The sequence below is a fragment of the Mytilus galloprovincialis genome, chromosome 4, assembly GCF_965363235.1.
Source record: "Mytilus galloprovincialis chromosome 4, xbMytGall1.hap1.1, whole genome shotgun sequence".
NCBI classification, from domain to species: Eukaryota; Metazoa; Mollusca; class Bivalvia; order Mytilida; family Mytilidae; genus Mytilus; species Mytilus galloprovincialis.
The window spans coordinates 84,381,438-84,406,190 of record NC_134841.1 but is presented as its reverse complement, the minus strand read 5'-3'; the positions used below and the strand labels follow the sequence as shown (position 1 = coordinate 84,406,190).

Below are 24,753 nucleotides of genomic sequence, written 5' to 3'. Positions count from 1 at the left end.
CGTCAAAAGGTATAAACTACAAAATTTTTAAGAAAAACTTGCAATTGAAATTGAAGAATATTTTAATATTTTGGACTTCAAAGACGCTATTGTTTTTTGTCGATTTCAATCGACTAATACTAAGTTGCCGATTGAAACAGGAAGATGGCAAAACGTAATCAGAGAAAACCGCTTTTGCAGTCTATGTAACAATCGACAAATAGGTGACGAATATCATTTTATATTTGAATGCAAATTTTTCAATCAAAAACGAAAAGAGTTTTTAACTGCATATTTTACAAAACGGCAAAATACAGTTAAATTCTCTGAAGTTATGTCAAGTACAAGAAAACCAGTTCTGAAGAAGCTTTGTTTTTTTTTATAGAAAATATAAATACTTGTGTTTGTCGGCCCGTGCTTGTACTCCTGGCTTGTAACTTTTGTAACCTCTCTCGCTTGTTTTGTACATATTGTAAATATTTATTGTTGCATTTGTTATCTCTGTACCGATGTAATGCATTTGCTTTATGAGAATAACGATATATATAGTAACTTCTTTAAATATACACAAGTCATAATTACATTGGCCAGAGGGTAACTTGATGATAAGTAGAGGATCAAAGGATTTAATTAAGACAATCCAAGACTGCTACCTCTATATTTTATTATACATATCTTTATTAGCCTCATTTAGGGTGATACAGCAATTGCAAAACGGGTAGATACGATCTGTAATCAAATAATTAAACCAGAGACATATAATACAATGTCATATTATATGTCTCTGATTAAACTAATCAAAAGTTTTTTAGAGTAACCATATGCCGGATGAACAAAAGTTTGCCATTTATTGAAAAACATATGGTTTTATATAACAAGAAAACTTCTCTAGTATTCTAAACATTTATCACGTACCCCCTCCCCCAAACCTCCGCTTCAAGCTCTAGATTCGCGCCTGCACATTGTGAATTATATTTCTTACATCACGATGCTTATTACATTATAAAATAAAATGGTATTCATCTTCAATTGTTGAAATAAAGATGAATTGTTAAAAAAAGCATTGACATCAGTTTTAGAGTTAATGTTCATAGGAGACAGTTATGATTTATAGTCTCTTTTTAAAACGTAATATAATTTTACCTCTTGGAGTTTTTCTATATTACTTCTGTAATCGGATTTTGAAGAACCCCACGGACACCACATACTCTCATGCATATGTCACTCATTCATGGTATAATGATAATATATGTAAACTCTTGTGTTGTTAACAAGGAAACGAAATCTCAAAAGCATTTTTGTCTCAATTTGTATCTCAAAATAGGGTTCTTTAATTTTAAAGAAAGCTTGCATAGCAATTTCCTTAAAAACAAAATATAACAAAGGCAAAGTTTTAAAACAAAAAAATTTTTTTTTTTTTTTTCTTTCATAAACTTGAAATTTTACCACGCTAAACCGTTAGGTTTATTCAACAACAACCATTAATTAATCAATAAGTAACGATAAAAAGACAATTGTGTATTGGGTTGATTGAACATGATGATTAGTGAATTTGCAATAAGCCATTGGTCACGTGCCGAGTGGCACGCGTTGATTAAAAAGTCATTTAACTTCAAAATTACAATATCTATTGATACCTAACTTTACAGATATGAGGTATTTAATCATATCCTCCTATATATCCATATTCTCTGTGATCTTAAAACATCGTTTTAGTGTCCTTAATGCAAAAACTTTCTTCTTAGTCAGCGCCATTAAGAATTCCTTTGCGGTATTTCTACACACCGAAATATATGGCCTTATTCTGTTATTGGTAAAGTACCGTGAAAATACCACAGTACTTAGTGTCACTAATAGTCAAATTATTGTGCCGTGAAAACTGGAAAAGAAGTTTAGCGGGACATAGGAAATTACAAAAATATTAGAATTGTTTACTTACATAGTGTAAGCGGGATGCGGGAATCTAAAAAAAATAAATAGTAACTAGTCTATAAAGCGAGATCCGTGAACAGAACCCCCAATGAGACCCCATTAGTTGTGGCTTATTTTTGGTCTTTTTAGCTAGTTTCCTTCCCCTACATTACTTGTAAGTTGATCGTTTTTGTAAAGCAGCACTCGAGGTCTAACAGTATATTACCAAGAAATGCACAAAATATTGAAAAAGAAGGTTTAGAAAATTTAAATAATGGTATGCACACACACTCCCCTGTCAGCACAGACAATTATATTTTTGTAAACGCGCCAAACTCATTTCTTCCACAGTGAGACAAGCTTTACAATGTTGATGGTGGTGAAAATCTAGTCCAAATAATTATGACGTCTTGCAAGGATATTTTATTTCTGGAACGCTTTCCTCTGACGAAGCCGAAATGTGAAACCAAATCAACAAGAAGTCTAACATTTATAATAGAACTTAATATAAAATCGAAATGTAAATGGGGAATGTATCAAAAGACCAAAGAGCAGATAGCAGCCAAAGGGCACCAATGGGTCTTCAATGCAACGAGAAAATCCCACAACCCGAGGAGGGGTTCCTAACCAAAGACAAATATGGGGGGGGGGGGGTCCAACTACATGTCCCCATTCAATACAATACAATACAATATGCTTTATTTGAAAAACACTCCGTCACATTGACATGTGAAACAAGAGGTAAATTACAAAATACAATCACATACAATTAAAAAAAAAAAAAAACAAATTAGAAATAAAATATATGGAAAATTACTTTATATTATAATATTTTAACATTATAATATTTTAGTTAACTTTGAAATGAATATAGACACATTTTTAAATCATAAGTTAATATTTGTCAATGACAGTTAGTCCTTTCATTTTTGCTTAATTCTGATATTTCTCGAGGATATTTCACATAGTACTCTGGAATATGCTGATTTCTGATATTTTTTAACTAATAAAGAATTGCATTCAAATAAATAATGGAATTCATTGCCAATTGCAGTTAAACACAGATTGCATGTCCTTTCTTCTTTTGGAATGACTTATACCATCTTCCCAGCTCTACTGGGATTTTACATAGCAGCATCTTAATTTTGAAATATATTTACGTTCGAATGGTGTTAATTTTAAAATTCAAATGCATTGATCGTCCAATAAAGAACAATGTAGAAAGGGGGGTTCCAACATGTCAAACCCTCAGACCCTCCTGGATCCCTGCCTGTGAGGCATGCTTTAGCTTGCCATTAAACAAAAATGTATACTAGTTGAGTGATAATGGACGTCATATTAAACTCTTTGATATTAAAAAAGAAACCAAAATAAAAATCATACAAAGGTCACAAAGGCCATAACTTCTGGCTCCTGACGTGGGAAAAGTACAAAATGCAGTGGGGATGAAAGCCTTTACTGTAAATTCCTTAAATTACAATTATATAAATCATCTCACATCTTTGCGCATTTCTTAAAATTGGTCATATTGATAAATGCATGCAATATTTTCAGAAAATTTCAATAGGCTTTTTTTTAAAAGTCAATCTTGTGCATGATTTATCAATGATTATACTTGCACAATTAACACATGTTGTTCTCAAAACTAAGAGGTGTCTATGCTATTTATGACAAGTTTCATGGTTCAGTGGTTATAGTTAAGTTTTTGTGTTTTGGTCTGTTTTTCTCATACTATATGCAATAGGTCTACTATATTTGTTGTATGAAATGATTGTAAGGTGTACATGTCTAGTGGGATGATGTCATCTGACCTTGACCTCGTTTTCATGGTTCAGTGGTCAAAATTAAGTTTTTGAGTTTTGTCTTTATCTATTAAATACTATAAGCCATAGGTCAACTGTATTTGGTGTATAGAAATATTTTATGATCTATATGTCAGTGGCACAGGTTTTATTTGACCTTGATCTCATTTTCACGGTTCATTGATCAGTGTTTTTTGTGATTTGGTCTATTTTTCTAAAACTATAAGTAATGGGTCAACTATAATTGTTGCATTGAAGCCTTGTTAGCTGTATATGTCTGCCTGGCATGGTTCATCTGACATTGACCTCATTCTCATGGTTCATTAGTCTTTATTTATTTATCTTGGTTAATGTTAAGTTTATGTGACAGTTGTGATCATGGTGATAAAGCTTTATACTTAGGACTATCAACATATTATCAATGATTAGTAAAGGAAGGCGAGACATTTCAGCGTGTGCACTCTTCTTATTAAACATACATTAATATACATCATGTACATTAAACAGCAAAAAAAAATATTGATGCAAGATGCCATTCAATAATAACTTTTACTCTTTTATGTATAGGACAAGAACTATAGAAGATACAGAGAAATTATAAACAGCAGAAATGATAGGCAATTTAAAATTTGCAGAAGCAAACTAAACCTAAATGGTAAGGCCACTTTTATTTATTTTTTAAAGTTGTTGAACTTGAAAGATGATAATCATGATTACTATAAAAATTAAAAGATGTGGTATATTAAATATGAAAACTATCATGGCTTTAAGAAAGCAATTGTAGGCCTGTGACGACCTTCAATAATGAGAAAATCCATACCCTATAGTCAAAGTAGGCAGCTAAAACCCAAAGATGAAAAATTGAAACAATCCAACATGTCCAAACTGTAAAACTAATTGCCTAGTTTATTACAAAATAAATTACAAAAAATAAATATAATCGGTATGAAACAACAACATGAACAACAACAACAACCACTAAATTTTAGTGTCAGACTAAACTTACAAAAACTACAGGCTCTGAACTTTGGACAGGCACAATAGGAATATGGCAACCTATGATGTAAATTTCCTGAAAACACAGACTGGACTAATGTAAATCAACTAATTTTTCGCGACTACTTTATTTTGCGTTTTATACTTTCTAGTCTACATCACAGCTAATTATTTTTCGCAAGGTTCAAGTTTACTTAATGAATTTTAATAAAGAAAGATACATATGAAAAACATTTATTGCTGTTTCTCTCTCCATTTATAACATTTTATTTGTTTATTTTGTGTATTTATAGGTGATCAGACATCTTGGTTTTCATGATCAATAGGTCATTACTGAAGAGGAAACTTAAAGTTGAAATTTATTTACAAAGTGCATAATTGGATTAATTTGAACTGGAATGTGTGCTTTCCTGCAAAAAAGAAACAGGAAATTTCATCATTATCACATGATAATGCCAATAAACAAAATGGAGTTCTATCAAAGATACACAAAAACACTATTGCATAAAAGCAACAACATATTATATATATTATTCGAAAGAAAGGAGAATGCAGAACAAATACTATTTTGTTGTTGAAAAAAGGAACACCAGTTTTATCCACTCATTTACATCGCTCCCTCATATCAAATATACGGAAGAAGATCATTGAAGAACAATTTGCAAAAATGTTTTCTCTTAGAATTGAAGGAAAATGTTAAATGAATGGAATAATGTATTCACTGAATTCTTACGTAGTGGATTGAAGCTGAAACAGAAGAAAATTTTAATTTAAAATAACATGAAAAGTGTATATTTTATTATTTAATCTGCAAATATATAAACAAATTCTTTAGAACACCACAAATGGTATGACATTCAAATTGGTTGCTTATTAATGTATTGCATTGAAACAATTACAGAATCATTTGCTATAAAAAAAATTTATAAATCATAGTTAAATTTTATAAAAAGTATGAACAATACCTATATCTTAACAGTCAGACTTTATCAATTTTCAATGTCATGAAAATGTTGAGTCAAACATTTATGAAAGTTTTGAATATCATTTGCATCAACTATACAGTCTTGTAATAATTATATTCATACTGTTTGTATACATGGTATAGCGAAGAAATGTTTAACAAGAACAAATAAGGGAAATTTGATGTTCAGAAATTTCTTTAGAGGAAATTTGAAGAACAATGATTTCATTAGAGGAAATTTGTTGTCTTGAAGGAAATCTTTTTCCCTTGAAAAAACAATTTCCCTTGAGGAAAAAACAATTTCCCTTTGAGGAAAAATCTTTTTCCTTTAAGGAAATTGTTGAAAAAAGGGGCATAACTTTTTCAACAGTGGTGCTAGAGCCAAACAATTTTAGGACAAATATCAGGGAACCAATACCAACCAAGTTATAAACTTCATTTTGACTTAACTCCAAAAATTAAGGTGAACAACTTTTGCACTCAGCGGAATTTCAAACTTGTCCCGGAGACAAATCTGCTTTTCTGAGATGTTTTACAAGGTTCCAAAAATGTGTTATGCCCTACAGCTTTCCATCCAGCTAAGGCAGAAGTATATTCTCTTTTATTCTCATATATCCAGTATTTGCAACAAATTGTAATTTTTCTGAAGAAAAAAATTCAAATGTTAAATAATGTTTGTATTGTAATATAGTATGTTCCCATGGGAAGAAAAAATTTTCCTATGTGAAAAAAAAATTGTTCCCATGGGAAGAAAAATTGTTCCCATGGGAAGAAGATTTGTTCCCATGGGAAGAAATATTGTTCCCATGGGAAGAAAAATTGTTCCCATGGGAAGAAAATTTGTTCCCATGGGAAGAATTAATTCCCATGGGAACTTTTTGTATTCATCTTTTCCCATGGGAACTTTAAAGTTCCTATGGGAACTCTAAACTTCCCATGGGAAAAGTAATTTTTCCCATGGGAACTTCCAATGTTCCCATGGGAAATTCTAATATTCCCATGGGAATTATCAAATTTCCCATGGGAAATGTACTTTTAATCAGCTGCAGTGACAAGAGTGACAACAGTGACAAGTTGGGACATATGGCATTTTTTTAATTTTTCAATAATCTATCACTGGGCAAATTTTTTTTTTGATATCTTGTAAACCGACAAAGTCAGATTTGCCGATACCGGAATGGCAAATTTGTCCCGCACAGTGTTAATTATCTAAACTAGTATTGTTTTCAATCATCTCTATTGATTACGTTTAAATCACACAAACATTTAATAATATTTCATATCTTTTACAACCTAAAGAATAATTAAATACTTTAAACTTCAAACAGTTCTGACAAATGCGTTGGTTGTTTTGCTCGGCAAGCATGGCAATTATTTCGAAGGATAGTCTTCCTGGCATATTGCACGCACAGCTTCCTGTTACGCATACCCAATAGCGCTTTTATTTTCATAATGAAACTTTGTACCATATATAATTGAGATGAGATATAAGATCAGCTGTACCATATATAATTGAGATGAGATATAAGATCAGCTGTACCAAATATAATTGAGATGAGATATAAGATCAGCTCTACCATATATAATTGAGATGAGATATAAGATCAGCTGTACCATATATAATTGTGATGAGATATAAGATCAGCTGTACCATATATAATTGAGATGAGATATAAGATCAGCTGTACCATATATAATTGAGATGAGATATAAGATCAGCTGTACCATATATAATTAAGATGAGATATAAGATCATTCATTCAACTTTGTTTGCATCATCAACAATTTTGTGTGGATTTTTTTAATGAGATAATTTTATCCGTTTATGAGTTTATGTTATTGACTATTCCCGCCCAAATATACCTCTTATATAACTTTATGTATACATGTTCAACTTGATGGTACTTTTCAAGTATATATGATGCCAATATTGTATATTTTCTGTTGTTTAAAAACCATCTTACATACTATCTTTATGTAGAAAGAAATTAAAGGTACTATACAAAAGAAAATTGAAGCTATCTTTACAACTTGTAATACAAGCTATAGTTACTGACAAACTCCATGTATATTTCCCAACACGATTGATATAGAGGAATAACTCGGTAAAAATAATGGACAAAATACCAAAGCAATAGTAAAACCGTGCACAGCAAAAAACCGTACGTAATTATGACGTTGGTGTATTATTTCCTTTAGAATGGTCTTAATACTTACTTATTACATTCAGGTCAACATATCTGACAATATCATCTTTTGTGCTTATTTGACATTCATAACGACCGGAATGTTTTGGCTCCACGTGATCTATAATTAGATTCCATTCATCTCGGAATGGAATGTATTTAACACTAAATTTCGGATCACTAACAAAAGCAAATTCGCCTACTGTCAACACATGTGGCTCATCTATTCTCTTCCATACGACCTATTAAAGAAAATTGAAAGTGAATTCATAATTCAAAGAACAAGTAAAAGAAAACAAATAGTTTGAAGTAATTAAAAGTGGACTAATCAAACCATCTCTGGTACATGAACAATAACACTATTTAATTGTTCTCGTTACAAATAACGTAGCAGTTTTAACATTTAGATTTAACTCACCATTTCTTCGGAAAATGCCTGTACCAAGTCAGGATTATGATAGCTGTTATATTTACTCGGTCAGTTGATTGACAACTTTTTATTTTTGTAAACTTTTATGGAATTCCTCTTTTTAAATATGTATTTGAGATCAGTATTTTTGTTTTACTATTTTTCATGGTCGGAAACAACTTTACTTTTTATAAAGTTTTGTTGTCAATACCATTTATTAATCTTCGTCCTTGGTCTCTAGATCTAAAACTCATTCTATTGGTTGTTAGAATCTCGTTTCTTATTTAGATTACTGTCGTAGACACATTTACAGCACATCGACATAATGAAGGCTAAGTAATGTTAAAAGATTTGTTTTAGAAAGAACGTCAATTCAAAATTAGACGTGGTAGGAACTTCTATCATGAAAAAGGCGTAGAACGCTGATTCTTTGGATTATAGATGTAACATGATATATATAATTATAGTATAACTAATCGCCGTATTTGAATATCAAAAATAAGACAACGCGTGACCGAACGACGCATGGATTAAACGAGTGCGCAGCACGAGTTTAATCCATAGCGGCGTTCGGTCACAAGTTGTCTTATTTTTGATATTCAAATACGGCGATTAGTTATTCTTTTTATTACATTGGTAAATGGCTTTTTTTTATGAAATTAATGAAGAAAATGTAAGGAACTATATCTTTTTCCTACGCATTCACAATTTGTTTTGATCCGACGTTATCGACGTCTTCACAACGCCTATTGTTGTATGACGTCAGAGAGTGAAATAACCACGTTTATTTCACATGTGAAATTATCGGTTTTTATCTAACTGGGAAATCAATGTAATTCATTGCAACCAATGTAATAAATATAAATATATACGTTATTGCCAATTCACAGAATATCCACAAAGAACTTTTGTTTCAGGTTACAATACACCATTAGATTTTATGGGCGCAGCCATTTTATGAGCACAACATGGTATTCAGAATTAAGAGTATGGCTAATCCTGATTGGTCGATATGTGCGCCCGTTATTTTTTATTTTTGGAGACTTCGTGCACTCTGCTTTATACAAAAGGCAAAATAAAAATTATTCCGTAGCCCTAAAGGCACTGAGATGACTTTTCAACGCTAGGACAAGACACGTATTTTTATGGGTAAAATTGATAGGCATGGGAGATAAGTACAAAATACGCTAAGAAAAGCAACGCGAACCTATATTTTTGGGACCAAAAAATACTGTCCTAATAACTTTTCTTTGATTCTAGCAAGGTTTCGTTAAAAAAATCAACTTTTTAAAGTCTGTATCTCGAAAAAGGCTACCATTGTCGCCAATGGGGAAATTAATTGTTTATTTCAATCTTCAAGGTGAATACTAAAAAACATTATTTTGATCTAATCTCTTCATTATCCTAGTTTGAATTTCCATATATAGAAGTGGAAGTAAACAAATAAAAAATCTACATCATAATGTAACATAATATACAATAACTTTAGCAATTAATCTGAAATAGGTCATGGATAAACATTACTTTTCAATTTAATTCTGTTCCGATCTTAAAAAAAACACTCATTAGAAATTAAGCACTGTATTGACAATGCCTGTAAGTTTGATGCATCATACTGATAACATCAACAAAGCCTGTATTCTCATTTATATTACGGGTACTAGGATTTGAGAACATCTATAGTTCTGATAGGTAATTCGTCATCGTGAGATCGTTGCCTTTTTCATTATGTGTCAAAATGTAAGCGAAGGATACACTGGCTATATTGTCAACAATTTATACAATTGTATCGAAATCATATTGCGTAATATTAACAGCTATGATTACGTTAAACGCAACCATTTTGAAGTGGCAATTGGGCGTGAAAATAATAATTTAGAAAAGCATATCTTCTGTGACATCGGTTAAACGGGTTTAATTTATTGACACTATAAAAGTAATCTAGTTATTAACTTCAAAAACTAAATGTCAAGGATTTAATTTTGATAAATAAAAAACAAAAACAAATATAAATGTATTTCACAAGTAATAACTCAGTATGACATCCCTACGCAAAGTGTCAGGCTGTCAGATTAGAATTTCATACATGGCTGCATTATGGATTCCAGAAGATGCAATCAGGTTTTCAAACTGATTATTAGTTGATAACCGAGGATTTTTCAGTGATTCTATGCCATGAAACATTATATCATTTTACAGTTAGACGGGCTATACATTTTTAAACTTCATTACTGAATGAAGAGTCTACAAAAAGAGTCAACAAGTTAAAATTTGTATTTTCAACTAAAATTTAATAGTTTCATTTTGGACAAACCCCTATATCATACACACACACACAAACTTTTACAACGTTAACTCAATACAATAACATGTTCTGAAGCCACATTGACACATACCTGGACATTTACGGAATATCTCACGTTTGAATCTACTTTTCTTCAAAACATTCAGTCAATTCATATCTTTAGCATATAGGTTAGAAAGGGCAGTTCGAATCGAGTTTTCTTGTTTTAACCTTAACAAAATATGAAAATCCCGTACCCCTAAAAAAGTTCTGCTCTCTGGGGAAGGGTATATAGCCAGTGATAGGGTAGGCCAATTGTCTTCCCATTCAGCTTTTGTATTCACAACCACTTTGAAACATGATGAACCCATCCTGCTCCTTAAGCTATTCGGGGTGTACTTTGCATATAACACGGGCCGTTTGTCATATTCGCACCCTATACATCACACATTTGCATCGGCTCCTCCTCAATTCCCTTATCAGCATTAAATGATATATCTTTTATATTGATCATATAATCCCACTGGACATCGGCTATTTTGTTTATAATTCGATTTTGTTTTGATAGTAGGGGCTCCCTAAACAGATCATAGACTTTTCATTGCTATATACTGGATCGAAAGGTAACATACTGAAAGTACTGTGCTCAGGTCATGTAGCGTTATTAAAAGAGGTGGGAGAGGGATAAAAAAAAATACACGTCATTGTATAATATTGTAAATCTAGGAACAACATTTTTACCTCAAATGAACTTAGTTACCAAAAAAAATCACATTCAGTCGATATTAAGCCACAGTTTTTAATTGATAAATTCAACTATATAAAGAAAAATCATAGATATATAGATGTTAATGCAAAGATGAGTGGTTATTGAAGTTATTAATGGCTTCAAATAAAGGCAACATTAGTATATCGCTGTTCGAAACTCATAAATCGATTGAGAGAAAACAAATCCGGGTTACAAATTAAACCGAGGGAAAAACATCAACTATAAGAGGAAAACAATGAAACAACAGAAACACTGAAATACAACAAAAAACGTTGTCAAATGCGTCCTGCGACCATGTGGAGTTTGGCGCCCGACTAAGCGACATAACGTCTCATTTAAAAGGACATTTAACTTTTAAAAATGTTCGAAACCGAGAAACAATCATTTCCTTTCCGACAGGACGTTGCTTATTTCAGTAAGATTTGTTGTTTGTGTGTAAAAACCCAACAACGCAGAATAAAATCAACATCCAATAGTCCAAGAAATGCACCAATAAACATTTAAAAAGGACAAGATACCAAGGTGACAAGCAAAACCATACATCGAAGAAAATCACGTTATGGTCAACAGAAAGCTAAGGCAAACAGAAAACTTTACTAACAAATTTAAACTATTATTATTAATATATAATGATAAAATGCAACCACAAATTAGGTTTTGTAATCGTTGCTGATCATAACACGGAAAATTCGGGCGGGGGTTAAACAGGTTTCTTTAGATCTAAATATGGTCCTTTTGATCTCAATCAATGTAATGGCAAATGGCACATACAAAGAACACACAAAGAAAAAAATAAAGAGAAGCACTTCACTCTATATTACCAGTATGAAAGATCATAACAAAAACAAGAATACACAAATTAACAAGCACTTATTGTCTTGTTAATTATATTTTACCAAAGCCACACATTACTATTTTGTTTGTTTGTTAGATATACATTATTAACAATTAAAGGTGTCTGATCTCATGACTATTAGATCATTTATATTAATGAAGCTGTAAATCATTATAGCTTATTCCTTATGCATAACATAAGACAAATTATTGTCTGTGGTAACTAGTTTGATATGCTAGTATGTTGGAATGGGTATAAAATAGCATGATTATGAACGTATGATGCAAGTTTCAGTGAGCATACTTAAAATAACACGACTGTTTTCATAGAGTTACCGTTGTCAAATAAAAAAAATGACAGTCACAAATATTCAAACACGGTACTTTCATTCCTTTTTTCATGCAATACTCATGAATGTTCAAAATAAAACATGTGAAATGTCAGGGAAAAAACTATTGTAATTCCTCAGTGTCGTTGCCAATCTCTCGACCATCAACCGTGTAATAGACGACATCTAATCAAATATGTCGTTACATTGGATCATATTAATATTTGTTGAAAGACTGTTATGGACTATCGAGACCAAAAGTTTGAGAAATCATAATAAAACAATTGGAAGAGTTCAAAACCAAAAGGAACTTCATCGAACAACAAAACAACAACTTACTAAGATCTGATTGCATTTACATGTTGTATGTTGTTCTAAATATGTTTTGGGGCATATACCCATATGATGCTTCTGTGGCACAGTTTAAAAGATGCTACATGAATACAGATTAGGACCAAAAGGAAGGTGTCCATATATTGCAGAATGAATTTGTTGTACATACATATTCGGGACGAGAACACGCAAACAATTTCTTTCTCACAAGACATGTATGCATCAAAGAACTTCGACACAATATCATGTTCGAAAAAAAATCTTTTGCTCAAATTTGCTTCACGCTGACCTTGCAGAAACACCCAATACCTATTGTATTATGGTTGGTGTAATTTCAAGTAAAAAAAATAGACGTTTTACATACATTTGCCTTTATTATGGCGGAAGGAGATAGGCGTCAAGTCATTTAAATGATTTAGTAAATCGAATAAATCAATGGGTTTTGAAATAAGATTGCAGGTTACGAATTCAACATTTAAAATATAATAAAACGCTAGATCAATGAATACAGACAAACTTGTGATAAAATAAGATATAATCAAAGTCAATGAAATAAATGTTTTCTGGAGGATCTCTTGTATATCTGAAAGAAGCCTGTTCCCCTGAGATAAGCTATAATCAATAACTTACTGACAAACAACTAAATATTTAGTACATGTAAGACAATTAGTGAATTATTGTTTTTTTTTCATAAAATTAAACAAAAAGGCATGTTCTGAATTATAAGTCATAGAAGAACAATGATTGAAGATTTGGTTCTAGTAAATTTCGTTGACTTTGACATCTGTTATTTATAATCAAATTCGGTTGTAAAGCTGAACAAATTTGTACTTTGAAGAAACTAACATGTTGTTATCTTCACCAATTTGCTATTTATTAAACACAAAACAGAAAAGGTAAATAACTCCTATCAAATTTCAGAGACACATTTGAGCTTTTTAAAATTACTAAAAAAAGGGCTGTAATGCTATACTTACACTACTGGAGCCCAGATTACTAACAGAACATGGTAAAGTCGCTGTTTCGCCACGGTAAAATGTTACATTAACTGGAGTTTTATTGAAAACAGGTTTTATTGTCGCCATTGATGTGACACTCCACACTGAAAAGAGAACAATAATGTCAATGTGATAAATCAATGAACTTACCCTCTGCGTCTGAAATTGGTAATACGTAGTAACCAACAATATAAACACTCGAAAAATGTTTGTAATAAATACACATGTGAAGATAATAAATTATTACATATTCAAAGTTGTGCACTTCAATTTACAGAAATTTATGTATCGAAATAAAAATGAAATGAATATTGGCAAACATCTTGTTTGCTTGTGTCAATTTCATAACCGTTTCTTAATCAGTTGTATATGGGCGTATGGTAATCTTAAATTGTAACGAACGTCTTGTGGTTCTTTCCCAAAATACGTTTTCAAATGGAATATCGTTTCTGTTTCAAATATATAGAAAAAAGTTGACTTGGGAAATGATAGCAGAGCTCAGCTTATATGTTGTTATACTTGATAAAAAAAACAAATCACCGTAAAATCGAGACGATCACTGATGATTTATTCATGGTCCTAATTTCTTAAGACCTAAGAGGTGATCTATATCTGTACATAAAATAATTAGAAATTGCGTAAAACTAAATTAATCATCTCCACCCATACATAATTGAATATATCATGTTTTTTCTGTGTTTTTTTAACTCAGTTATTAGCTTAAGAAACGAGGAAGTAGACAACTCAAAATTAAGTTTTATTTACCTGTTTAAGTTTGTTTTTGAGACGCGTTGGTTGTCTTCTAAGAAATCATTCAATTAGTCTATTTATTTAACTGTTATCATAGTTTCTGTAAATATCAGCCCTTATTACCATTTTAATTTTCAGAAAGTTTAATTTGATCTAGCTGTCATATGCATCAATAATTGCTGTAATACATTGTACTTAAGCCCCGGTCACAACAGACCGTACGATTTTTTGTCGTAGGAGATCTATAAAATAGTTGTCGTGGCACTGTCGTGCAAAATGTCAAAACAATATTTCGAGTGATCACATCAGTTACGACATGTCAACGATGGTTCCACGATAGGTACAAGTCAGAAAAAAAGAATTGTAATTGTACTGTCGTGGGTTTGTCGCAAGTCGGTCGTGTGACAGTCGTGCGATAATCGTGCGACAATCGTCAGTTGTTTGGAGCTATTTTTCAGGTTTCCATGTCATGGGATGGGCGTTTTACTGTCGTGTCACTGTCGTATGACTGTTGTGTCACTGTGATGCGACTCTCAGAGAAAGCTCTTGAAACATGCCAAGCTCCATATGTATGAATACAACGAAATCACCGGCAGATTCCCGCTACAACTCTTGTATCAGTGTACTTTACTGCACAAACATCAGGCGCCGTTCGATCCATGGCTTACCAAACCAACTTCGGGCGTCTCACTGGTTCCTTTACTGTTCACGGGCTTGAATCAACGCTTACTGAACCATATTTTGACCTTGTTGGAGTCCTGGAAGGCGGCTATTCAGCAGTGCCAAGCATAATCGTTCTGATGGAATAGCCATCCCCTTTAAACGGTAGACGGTATGATTTTCCAAACATTCATTCCCCCGAATTGTATTCTTCTAAATAAACGGAAATATGTTGGCCAACAAACGTACCACTGTCGTACGACAGAAAATCAATGTTGTGCGAGCATCGTACGAAATTTTGTATTCGTGAGACAATCGTGCGCCTGTATCACGAGTGTCTTGCGACAGTCGTGAGCTTGCCATACGACAGTCGTGCGACGATTGTTTGATTAAAATGGCTTATGTTGATACTCACGACCATGTGTTTATCGCACGACGGTTGTAAGACACTTTCACGACAGCCACAAGACAGTGACACGACAAAAAATCGTAGAGCAAAAAAGGTGCATGTTCAATTTTCGTACCACGACACACGACAACGCCACAATGCTCAAAATATCGTGCGACTGTCGTACGATTGTCTTACGAAGACCACAGATGACCCGCGATTTGACCAAATTTCATGTCATGGCGCTGCATCGATGTGTTGTGGGTTCGTTGTGACCAGGGCTTAAGGTACAGTGTCTAATATTTCGAGCATATTTGGAATAAAACAAGGTTCTAACAAAACATCAGTTAACATGGAGCATGTCCTAAATAGCGGAATACAAAAGATACAGGTAAGTAGATGACTCTCATAGAATAATGAGAGTACACGTGCACGTTGTACCTGACAAAAAATGAATTAAACCGCTCTTTTGTTGTTGCGAATTTGACAATATAAGAAAAGAGGTTTTCGGATGCAAACGACACACAGGTGTTACATTTATCTATGCAATTGTGCAACCTCGAACAGCACTAAGATATCCATTATCATATTAACTGAACCGAAGAGGAATCATAAAAATATCACCATGGTTCACATAAAAACTAACAAATAAATTGTCGTATTACAATCAAATTGTGGTACATAAGTTACATAACTAATGACATATTAAATGAAATTCAGTCTAAAACGGGAAGCACGCTATTAAAAGAAATTCAGTCTGAAACGGGAATGCTAATTTGAACAATATGCAAATAAAGTCTGAAGTATATTACATTATCTAAATAAAGATTTGTGAATGTATTGATGTGGAATCCCGTCCAACATATTAAGAACGTGACTAAGTTTCATGAATGTTACTCGTTTCCAAGTATGTTCATGTAATGACAATGATATTTAGATTACATTTTTTATAATTTAAATATGATACATTTTTTAAATAGAGTATTAACTCGAGTTATGGAAATTTGTGATTGTACAGCTCTTTGTACAGCTGTCCCAGTTTTAACTGTATACTTAATTCGGATATGCACAAAGAAACAGTAAGATTTAAACACAGCCTTGGCATATATAACACGAATTAAAGACGGGTTTACCACAAAATGTACAAGTATTGTGTTTTATTAAGCAAATGTAAATCTTGGATCGGTACATATAAATGTACTGAATATACCCCTAACACAAAAAAACAGAAACAAAAACAGAAACAAGGGTAAACACGATGTTAGAAGTTACATTAACACCAGTTAATCGTTCGTTTTGGCTGACAGTCGTTATTTGACTGAAGCTAATATAATAAATCTTTCAGTACCTGTGATTGTACGGTTCCAATCACTGACGACTATCTTCTACAAAAAATATGTATTGTTAATTAACCAAAACAAAGACTACTACCAACCTATATTACCTGGTTATTTCACTTGGCACAAGTAGTGAAAAAAAGAATGGAAAATGACTTCTGTGAGATTAATCAGTAATCATAGTACATGTTTACAACTCATTTTGACACTATGTTGTTTGTCTCGTGCAATAAGGCATTGTTTGTTAAGAGTATCAGTAGTGGAAAGGCACATTTTTGGCATATCTTTGGTTTTTAGATTGATTATAGTACAAGATAAATTGTCAATGCAGACATGTAGAGATTTCAGACAACATAGTTAACTGGCGTTTTCTGATTCCTGAGTGACAAAAAATTAATGTTGTATAACTTCTGGATAGACAACACATTAGTTTAACAATTATTACTATTGTAGTTACAATTGCAAAGGTGTGTTGCAGTACTCACTCTACTGACCACAGAACTATAACAAGAATGTCTTGGAATATGGGCATTAAAATACTTTTAAAAGTGTAACACATGCTTATTCTTCTAACATTGATGCACTAATTACATCAATTCGAATTATGTAACTTAATATAACTATAATAACTAATATTACGGATTACAAATGTGTCGAGGTTTGTGATTGGATAAAAACACAGAGATGTCAGTATATATTCAGGAAACTGCCGGGGTATATACGACGTTGTTGTCCCCAATTGGAACCTCAAAAACGTCATCATAACACCGGTTGCTATGTGACGTAGTCAAAAGCTATCAGACTGTCGGAGGCTCACAGAGGGAAAATAATGACGTGCTTCAGTCAATAATACATTTTTGATACAAAATCACGCAATTAACACTTTTGATACTTAAATTTAATGTTAAAAGTGTTATTATAAATTATTACATACACGATAAAATTATGTTCACAGCAAATTAGAAAATCCTTCACGTATGCCGAACATATCAGGATGGGTTTTTCAACTTATATATATGTTGTCAACAAATACCTGCACTGGAAAATAACATTAAGTCAGGGGTAATCCGTAATATATGTGTAATTCAGGTCTCAGAAAGGGTATATACTGTGACATTCCCGGCTTAGGGCTTATATCCCCTTCGCCTTCGGCTCAGGGGATATAAACTCTAAGCCGGGAATGTCACAGTATATACCCTGTCTGAGACCTGAATAACATATAATATGCATTGCACAAAAAGACGTAATTCAACACTTCTCGATATATATATAGTGTTTAAAGTCAGTTTTTAAATTCTATGTTATTGGAGATCAAATAAAGTACCGTTCACATGTGTTTACATGCAGTCTATCAAGTTATGTTTAAAACAGTGTCAGACAATCCAGTATTTATTGTTTGGTATTTATTTTATCAATACATTGTAACAACTTCTGAAATCTAAATTGACTAGCAGACGAGATGTTTGAATATTACTTAATTTACTGTATTGAATATGTCTGAAGATTGACAGAATGATTGAACATTCCCAATTAATTTATAGATCAGTGTAAACAAACTATTAAAAAGAACAGTTTATATCAAATGGTCATTTTGGTCCTAAATAAGTGGGTGTGATACATGCATACAATTATATTCTTTTTAATCAGTATTCTATCAAACCATTGTATACGAAGGTGTGTGGCTGTTAAGTGTGTCTTATTAAAATATTTTAATGTTTGTCACATGGAATTTAGCAGTGTATTTTGTAAGTTGGTTGATGTTGTACGCTATTTAGACACATGTGCAGTGTATTTTGTAAGTTGGTTGATGTTGTACGCTATTTAGACACATGTAAGAAGAAACTAAGCAACTATCAGGATTAAACTTGTTTGTATCGATATATACTTCTGAAAATAAGGAGATAAGATATGACAACAACTGTATATCCACCAATGTTCAAACGAAGTAGATGTATAAAGGCAACCGTACATCCTTCAACAAAGACTCGGTTTACATAGTTTTATATTCGTCCCAGGAGTAGCCAAGGTTGGAGACAAGATTCCGAATGAAACCATTGATAGTGTTTCGGGGTTAATATTTAAATTAGCTATTTTACAACACGCTGACGCTATCTTTTACTCAGATAATAAAACCTGGTTTATTCATTTTTTAATCTGTCACGAAATATTTTCTCAACTTGTAACACTGTTGTGCTTAATTTTTGTTATCTGTTATTTAAACTTTTATACCATATCAGCAGACTTCGTCTTAGGTATTGCAATATTTGTTTCTTGTAATGGCTATATTAAGACGAAAGTCTATGAATTGTGAGAAGCATTTAATTACAAATCGTTAGAAAGACGCTGATAAACTTATTTACAAGTATGCAGGGTTGTTTCATATTTTAAAATAATTGATATATACAATTTATATTTAATGAAAACCCTTCTCAAATGCTTTTGGTTTTATGAATTATTTCAACTTTAGTTTATCTTGATTCGTCTTTATGGAAAACAATGATTACAATTGTTATAACGAGTTTCGACATGAAACAAACTGAAATAATAGTTATCACATAACAGTCAAATACAAGTATAGTACCCCAGATCATGATAGTGCATTATTCAAATTTAATATTCTTAATTGCATTTACAAAAAACTGGAAGTTAAGTTAATTTATCGCTGTTTTGAATTTCATTTTAGCTTGATAACTTTACCCTTGACGCAATAATCTTAAAAGATAAATCATTATAGACAAATTGATGTTAGATCGAACAAAATATTAAAACAACATTTCGCAGAATAATGCATTTAAAGTTTGTTCTAAATTATGTCGTGTCTATGTTTGAGGGGACTTCCTGAATGTGTTAAAATCTGCGTCTGCCTATTGAAACAGGCAGATGACAAAATATACCGAGGCATGATAGAATATGATTTTTGTGTAGGAGTAATATTGGTAACGAATTTCATTTGTTATTTAAATGTACTGATCAAATTATTGTTGTATGAAGGGAAAAGTTTCTAACCATACTTAACTAATATGTAATGTACAACTGTATAAACGACTTTCTGTATTTATCAAAAACATTACAAATATGTTCTAAAAATGTTGAAAAACATATTTGTAAAATATTGTTACATATATATGCTATAATATCTATATTATTGATACTCATGGTTACTCCGTCATGTTTATATAATGCTGTTAGTAATGACCCGATGTTACACATGTATTTGCGCATGTCTGAGTTTTCAAATAAAATCATTGAATCTTGAAATCTTTCAAAACGTCATTTTGAATACAAATGTCAACCTGAGCTAGAATTACAAGAATTCTTTGTTGGAGTGTGATTCAGCTCTGGTAATACCAATTCCTCTTCTTACACATTTTAAAATTATGCAATGAATTGCACTTTACAGTTTTACCCCCATGAGACACTTCACTTTCCACACTAAGATAATCAAAAGATCTATTGTATGTTTTTGTTTAAAATAGCAGTTTATTTATTTTTTTTTATTTTTTTGCTTTCCTTAACTGAAACCATGAATCCCGTATAACTAATTGTTGTGCATACATGTATATAGAAATAGTCTGCATTTTAGCAGCATGGCAAAACGTGCACTGTATAAAATGTCTGAATCTTTGAACATAACGAGTTAAAAAAAAAAGAAGACACTAACTCTAATAAAATGCTTGTTATCCCTTTTTCATTACGCGACATAACTTTCTTCGAATTTAAGATTCATTTACATGTAAAAAAGGGACGAAAGATACCAGAGGGACAGTCAAACTCATAAATCGAAAATAAACTGACAACGCCATTGCTAAAAATGAAAAAGACAAACTGGCAGTACACATGACATAACATAGAAAACTAAAGATTAAGCAACACGAACCCCACCAAAAACTGGGGGTGATCTCAGGTGCTCCGGAAGGGTAAGCAGATCCTGCTCCACATGTGGCACCCGTCGTGTTGCTTATGTGATAACAAATCCGGTTAATTGTCTAATTCGGTAGGTCATATTCATGAAAGGGAAGGGGATTGTAGTAACGACGGAAGGAACATATCCGATGATATCATTTTTGAAACGGTTATTCCATAAATATACCTTATGACTATCGGGCTTTAGCTTAAAAGTGCAACTTTGTAAAGAGGATTATAATTGAGAAGTTTTTTTTTCAATCAAAACATATAATATCCATAGTAAATCCCCTTTTAGTACAGAAGACACTTACAATTGATTGACACACATATATATATATAAACGTCTAAAAAAGTGTCCACAACAACACCAAAAAATAGAAAAGGTAACTGTAAATGTAATTATAAACATTTCGGATAACAGATATCCTTCCTCAGTAGGATCAGATCTTACTGAGGATATCTGTTATCCGAAATATTTATAAATAATTACATTTATAGTTATTTTTGTTTGTTTTTGGTGTTGTACACTTTTTTAGGCGTTTATATAATTTATTTATTGTGTACATGTATCGTTACTCCTTACGATCCAGCGCCCTCGTGGGGAAAATCTTGGTTGACTATTATTCAGACGTTTTATATATATATATACAACTCGTCTAAGCATCAACCCAACGATGTTAGATCTGTAAATTCGCTTTCGCCAAGTTTTTGTTCTTTCCTCGCCGGGTTTCGAACCCATTCTTCTGAGATATCGTGACACCAAATCGCCTTCACTGTTAACCGGCGCACTAGACCACACGACCACCTGGGCTTCATAAAATGAAGCTTTCGGTGGTCGGGTGTTACCTTTCCACGATAGTTTTAATCTAGCCTCGTACTACGGTACATGCTATATAAGGCATGAAGATGTTATTTTTAGAAATCAGCTAAATTAATATCTATAGTAAAGGATCCTACAAATTAATGCAAGATACAGTCACAGTAATAATTATATTTATAAGTACGTCTGAACCAGTGACAACTCTACAACAGATTTATCCATGGGATCACCAGCAGTGATGGTGATACAGTCATGGCTGTGTACATTCTGTATATACAACTCGTCTAAACATCAACCCAACAATGTTAGATCTGTAAATTTTCTTTCGCAATTTTTTTGTTCTTCCCTCGTCGGGATTCGAACTCATGCTACTGAAATATCGTGATATTCTTTTAATTCATGTACTTGATTTCTCCACTCCCTTAGAGTGTAATATCATAGTAGTAGCTTTCCCAATGCAAGGGTCATATACAGGACTTTGATATCTATTTCAGCAAGTTCTGTCTTTTTCAATCATTGTATATCCGTCCTTGTTACTGACATGCAGGAACTACAGTCTGTTAGCCTTGGGAAGGGATTACTTTGTAGTATATGTCGATTCCTACTCGCGGAAATAGGATGAATGTTTGATGGATGTGGATGACAATTAATCTGTTAAAGTGACACAAACTGTTTAGTTATAAATGGAGTGAAATAGGCTTGCTCTTTTATTATGTCGGAAATAAATGCAGATAAGTTTCCTAACACACCCAATGTACGTACTCATTATTTTACAGCCGATTCTATATGAGCAGTTCTAAAGCAAAAATCCAAACAATAATGAAGGTAAAAAAGCAAAATAATCCTAAAAAGAAAAAACAAACAAAAAAAAAAACAAAACAAAACTTAAAAATATACGGATAATGGACAAATTTCTTGATTTAAAGACAATTACAAGATATATTTACTGCTTCTTCGCTACATACACGTTATGTAAATGAAGAAGAAAGACCAAAGACGAGTTCGCAATACTACGACATATCTACAGCGAACTGTTATGCTATATATATCTTATGAACTAGCACGTGTAATGCCGATTCCTTATGTTATATAATTGGTGTTGTACATAGATTTGTTTTGTACATGTATTGTAACATATTTGCATGTCAGTTAAAATATCAACGTCCCAAAAGAGATTGAACTTAAAGAGAACTTTTAAACATGTCTACGCAGTACAAAGAACTTTTACCATCGGTCACACGTTATGTATATGTAATCTAAAATTGAAAAATTGAATTTTCTTAAAAAAATTAACGGTATCCATGACCTTTTCAATTCTAAAAATTCATTCAAGTGAAGAACGGATATTAAAATAATCTGTTGTAAATTTTAGATTCAATTTGATGCCATTTGTATGCTTTATGTATTTTAATTATTGTCTGCATATAAGCATTAGTGACAAATGTCACACGAATGATTTGATATTAAAATGTTGAACATAATTGAAGAAACAAACAGAATAAACAGATTTGGGAATAATTTGTCACATAAGTGTCCATGTTCAATGAACAGCGAAATCGTAGTCAAGCAAATGCCTCACATTGCTTTATTTTTCATGTCGAAATAATTATTTTAATATAGAATGAAATTCAAAACAGTGTAGCTATGGCCATTGATTGACACATTAAAATCATCCATTGACTGGGACAATTTACGTGAACGTTTGTCTGTAACGACCACTGTTCCTACGATAGACATTTAAACTGTGGGGTCACCAAAGGTTTCTTAACGCCTTTAATTATAAAATAATTCGAAAAATTAACCAGGAATAACCTTTGTGTTTTGATTTTTATAATTGATATAAATCAAAATATCGTGTTATTTCTGATTAATTTTTCGAATTACTTTATTTAGGTGTTGAGAACCTTTGGTGACCCCATAGTTTAAGTGTATTTAAAAAGTACATAGTGAGCATTGGTCGTTACATACAAACGTTCACGTAAATTGTCCCAGTCAATGGATGATTTTAATGTGTCAATCAATGGCCACAGCTACACTGTTTTGAATTTCATACTATAAAAACTCATCGCCGAAGAGAAAACTACCGTTGCGTTGTGGCTAAAAAACGAAAAAAAGCAAGAATATACAAACAAGTACACAAATCACTGCATAACAAAACTAAGCAACACTAACATCATCGAACAAAACAGAGTGATCTCCGGTGCTTCGGAAGGGTTATGAGATCCTTCTACATATCTGACACTTTGGTAATGATTATCTTAACAAAAAAACTATTTGCCAAATCCTCATGTTGAAAAGCGTCCTTCAACTGACGAAACCGATTTTGAATTTGTGACACTGGAGCCTCATATTGGTGAAGTGAATTTATCTCCCTACTAGAATATGCTCATGGGATTCCATAAACAAGTGCTTTAATTTTGTAACTGCTCGTATCAGATCTATATAAGTTTTAAAACTGCAATGATTTTCGCTCATACTATTATATTGTCGACTAACACACAAAAATCGCTCAATTTCTGTCAGATTGGTATCTTTAAAAAATCATTTTCAGCATATGAATGATAACTGACATGAAAATATTTTTCATTCCTCTTTAGACTTAACGTCCGATATGCGGTCAAATTCATGTTACACGCCAGTTTGCATTTCATCTAAATACCAATAAGATTTAAAGATTAGCTTTTAAACAGAATAATGTGCGACAGCTACAATCCAATTACTATTCCAGCGTCTTCTTCGTGTTAAGAAGACGGCGTTATCTTTGTCAAGTAAATTCTATTGATATTGAGCGGTGCAAGTTATCAGGGTTAGATCTTCGCTATATCCTTTAAAATAAATGAGTATGACAATTTTGGTTTAGTTTTTTGTATCCTCGATTTTATAGACTCTGCTTGGTAATTGTCTCATTGGCAATCATACCTCTCTCTCTCCTTATCTATACATGCACATCCATTGTACATTCCGTTACTGTTATGAAGTATGATAATCTGGTTTAAAAAAAGGTCAAAGAGGCTATACAAGAATATCACCTAAGTCAATAGAAATAATCAAGTCAAGGACCACTATAGCATCAAAGAATACAAAAAACGGTGGTTTGA

General features: G+C 32.2%; 1 protein-coding gene and 1 long non-coding RNA gene across 3 annotated transcripts in view; one reads left to right on the top strand and one right to left on the bottom strand.

Annotated features, from left to right (window-relative positions):
- LOC143073198 (zwei Ig domain protein zig-8-like) overlaps nucleotides 1–24,753 on the bottom strand; it is an 87,446-nt gene that overhangs the window by 21,485 nt on the left and 41,208 nt on the right. For both annotated transcript variants that reach the window (XR_012977425.1, XM_076248552.1), the window contains exons 3-4: nucleotides 13,774–13,898; nucleotides 7,870–8,080 (exon numbers count right to left, since the gene is read on the bottom strand). Coding sequence is in view for 1 of the 2 variants with exons in the window: in XM_076248552.1 (XP_076104667.1) it covers nucleotides 7,870–8,080; nucleotides 13,774–13,898 (336 nt within the window). In the remaining variant the exon portion in view is untranslated. The remainder of the gene's footprint in view (nucleotides 1–7,869; nucleotides 8,081–13,773; nucleotides 13,899–24,753) is intronic.
- LOC143073197 (uncharacterized) lies at nucleotides 2,047–5,144 on the top strand. The gene is made up of 3 exons (XR_012977424.1): nucleotides 2,047–2,167; nucleotides 4,260–4,347; nucleotides 4,982–5,144. It is a non-coding gene; the product is annotated as an uncharacterized LOC143073197 (long non-coding RNA).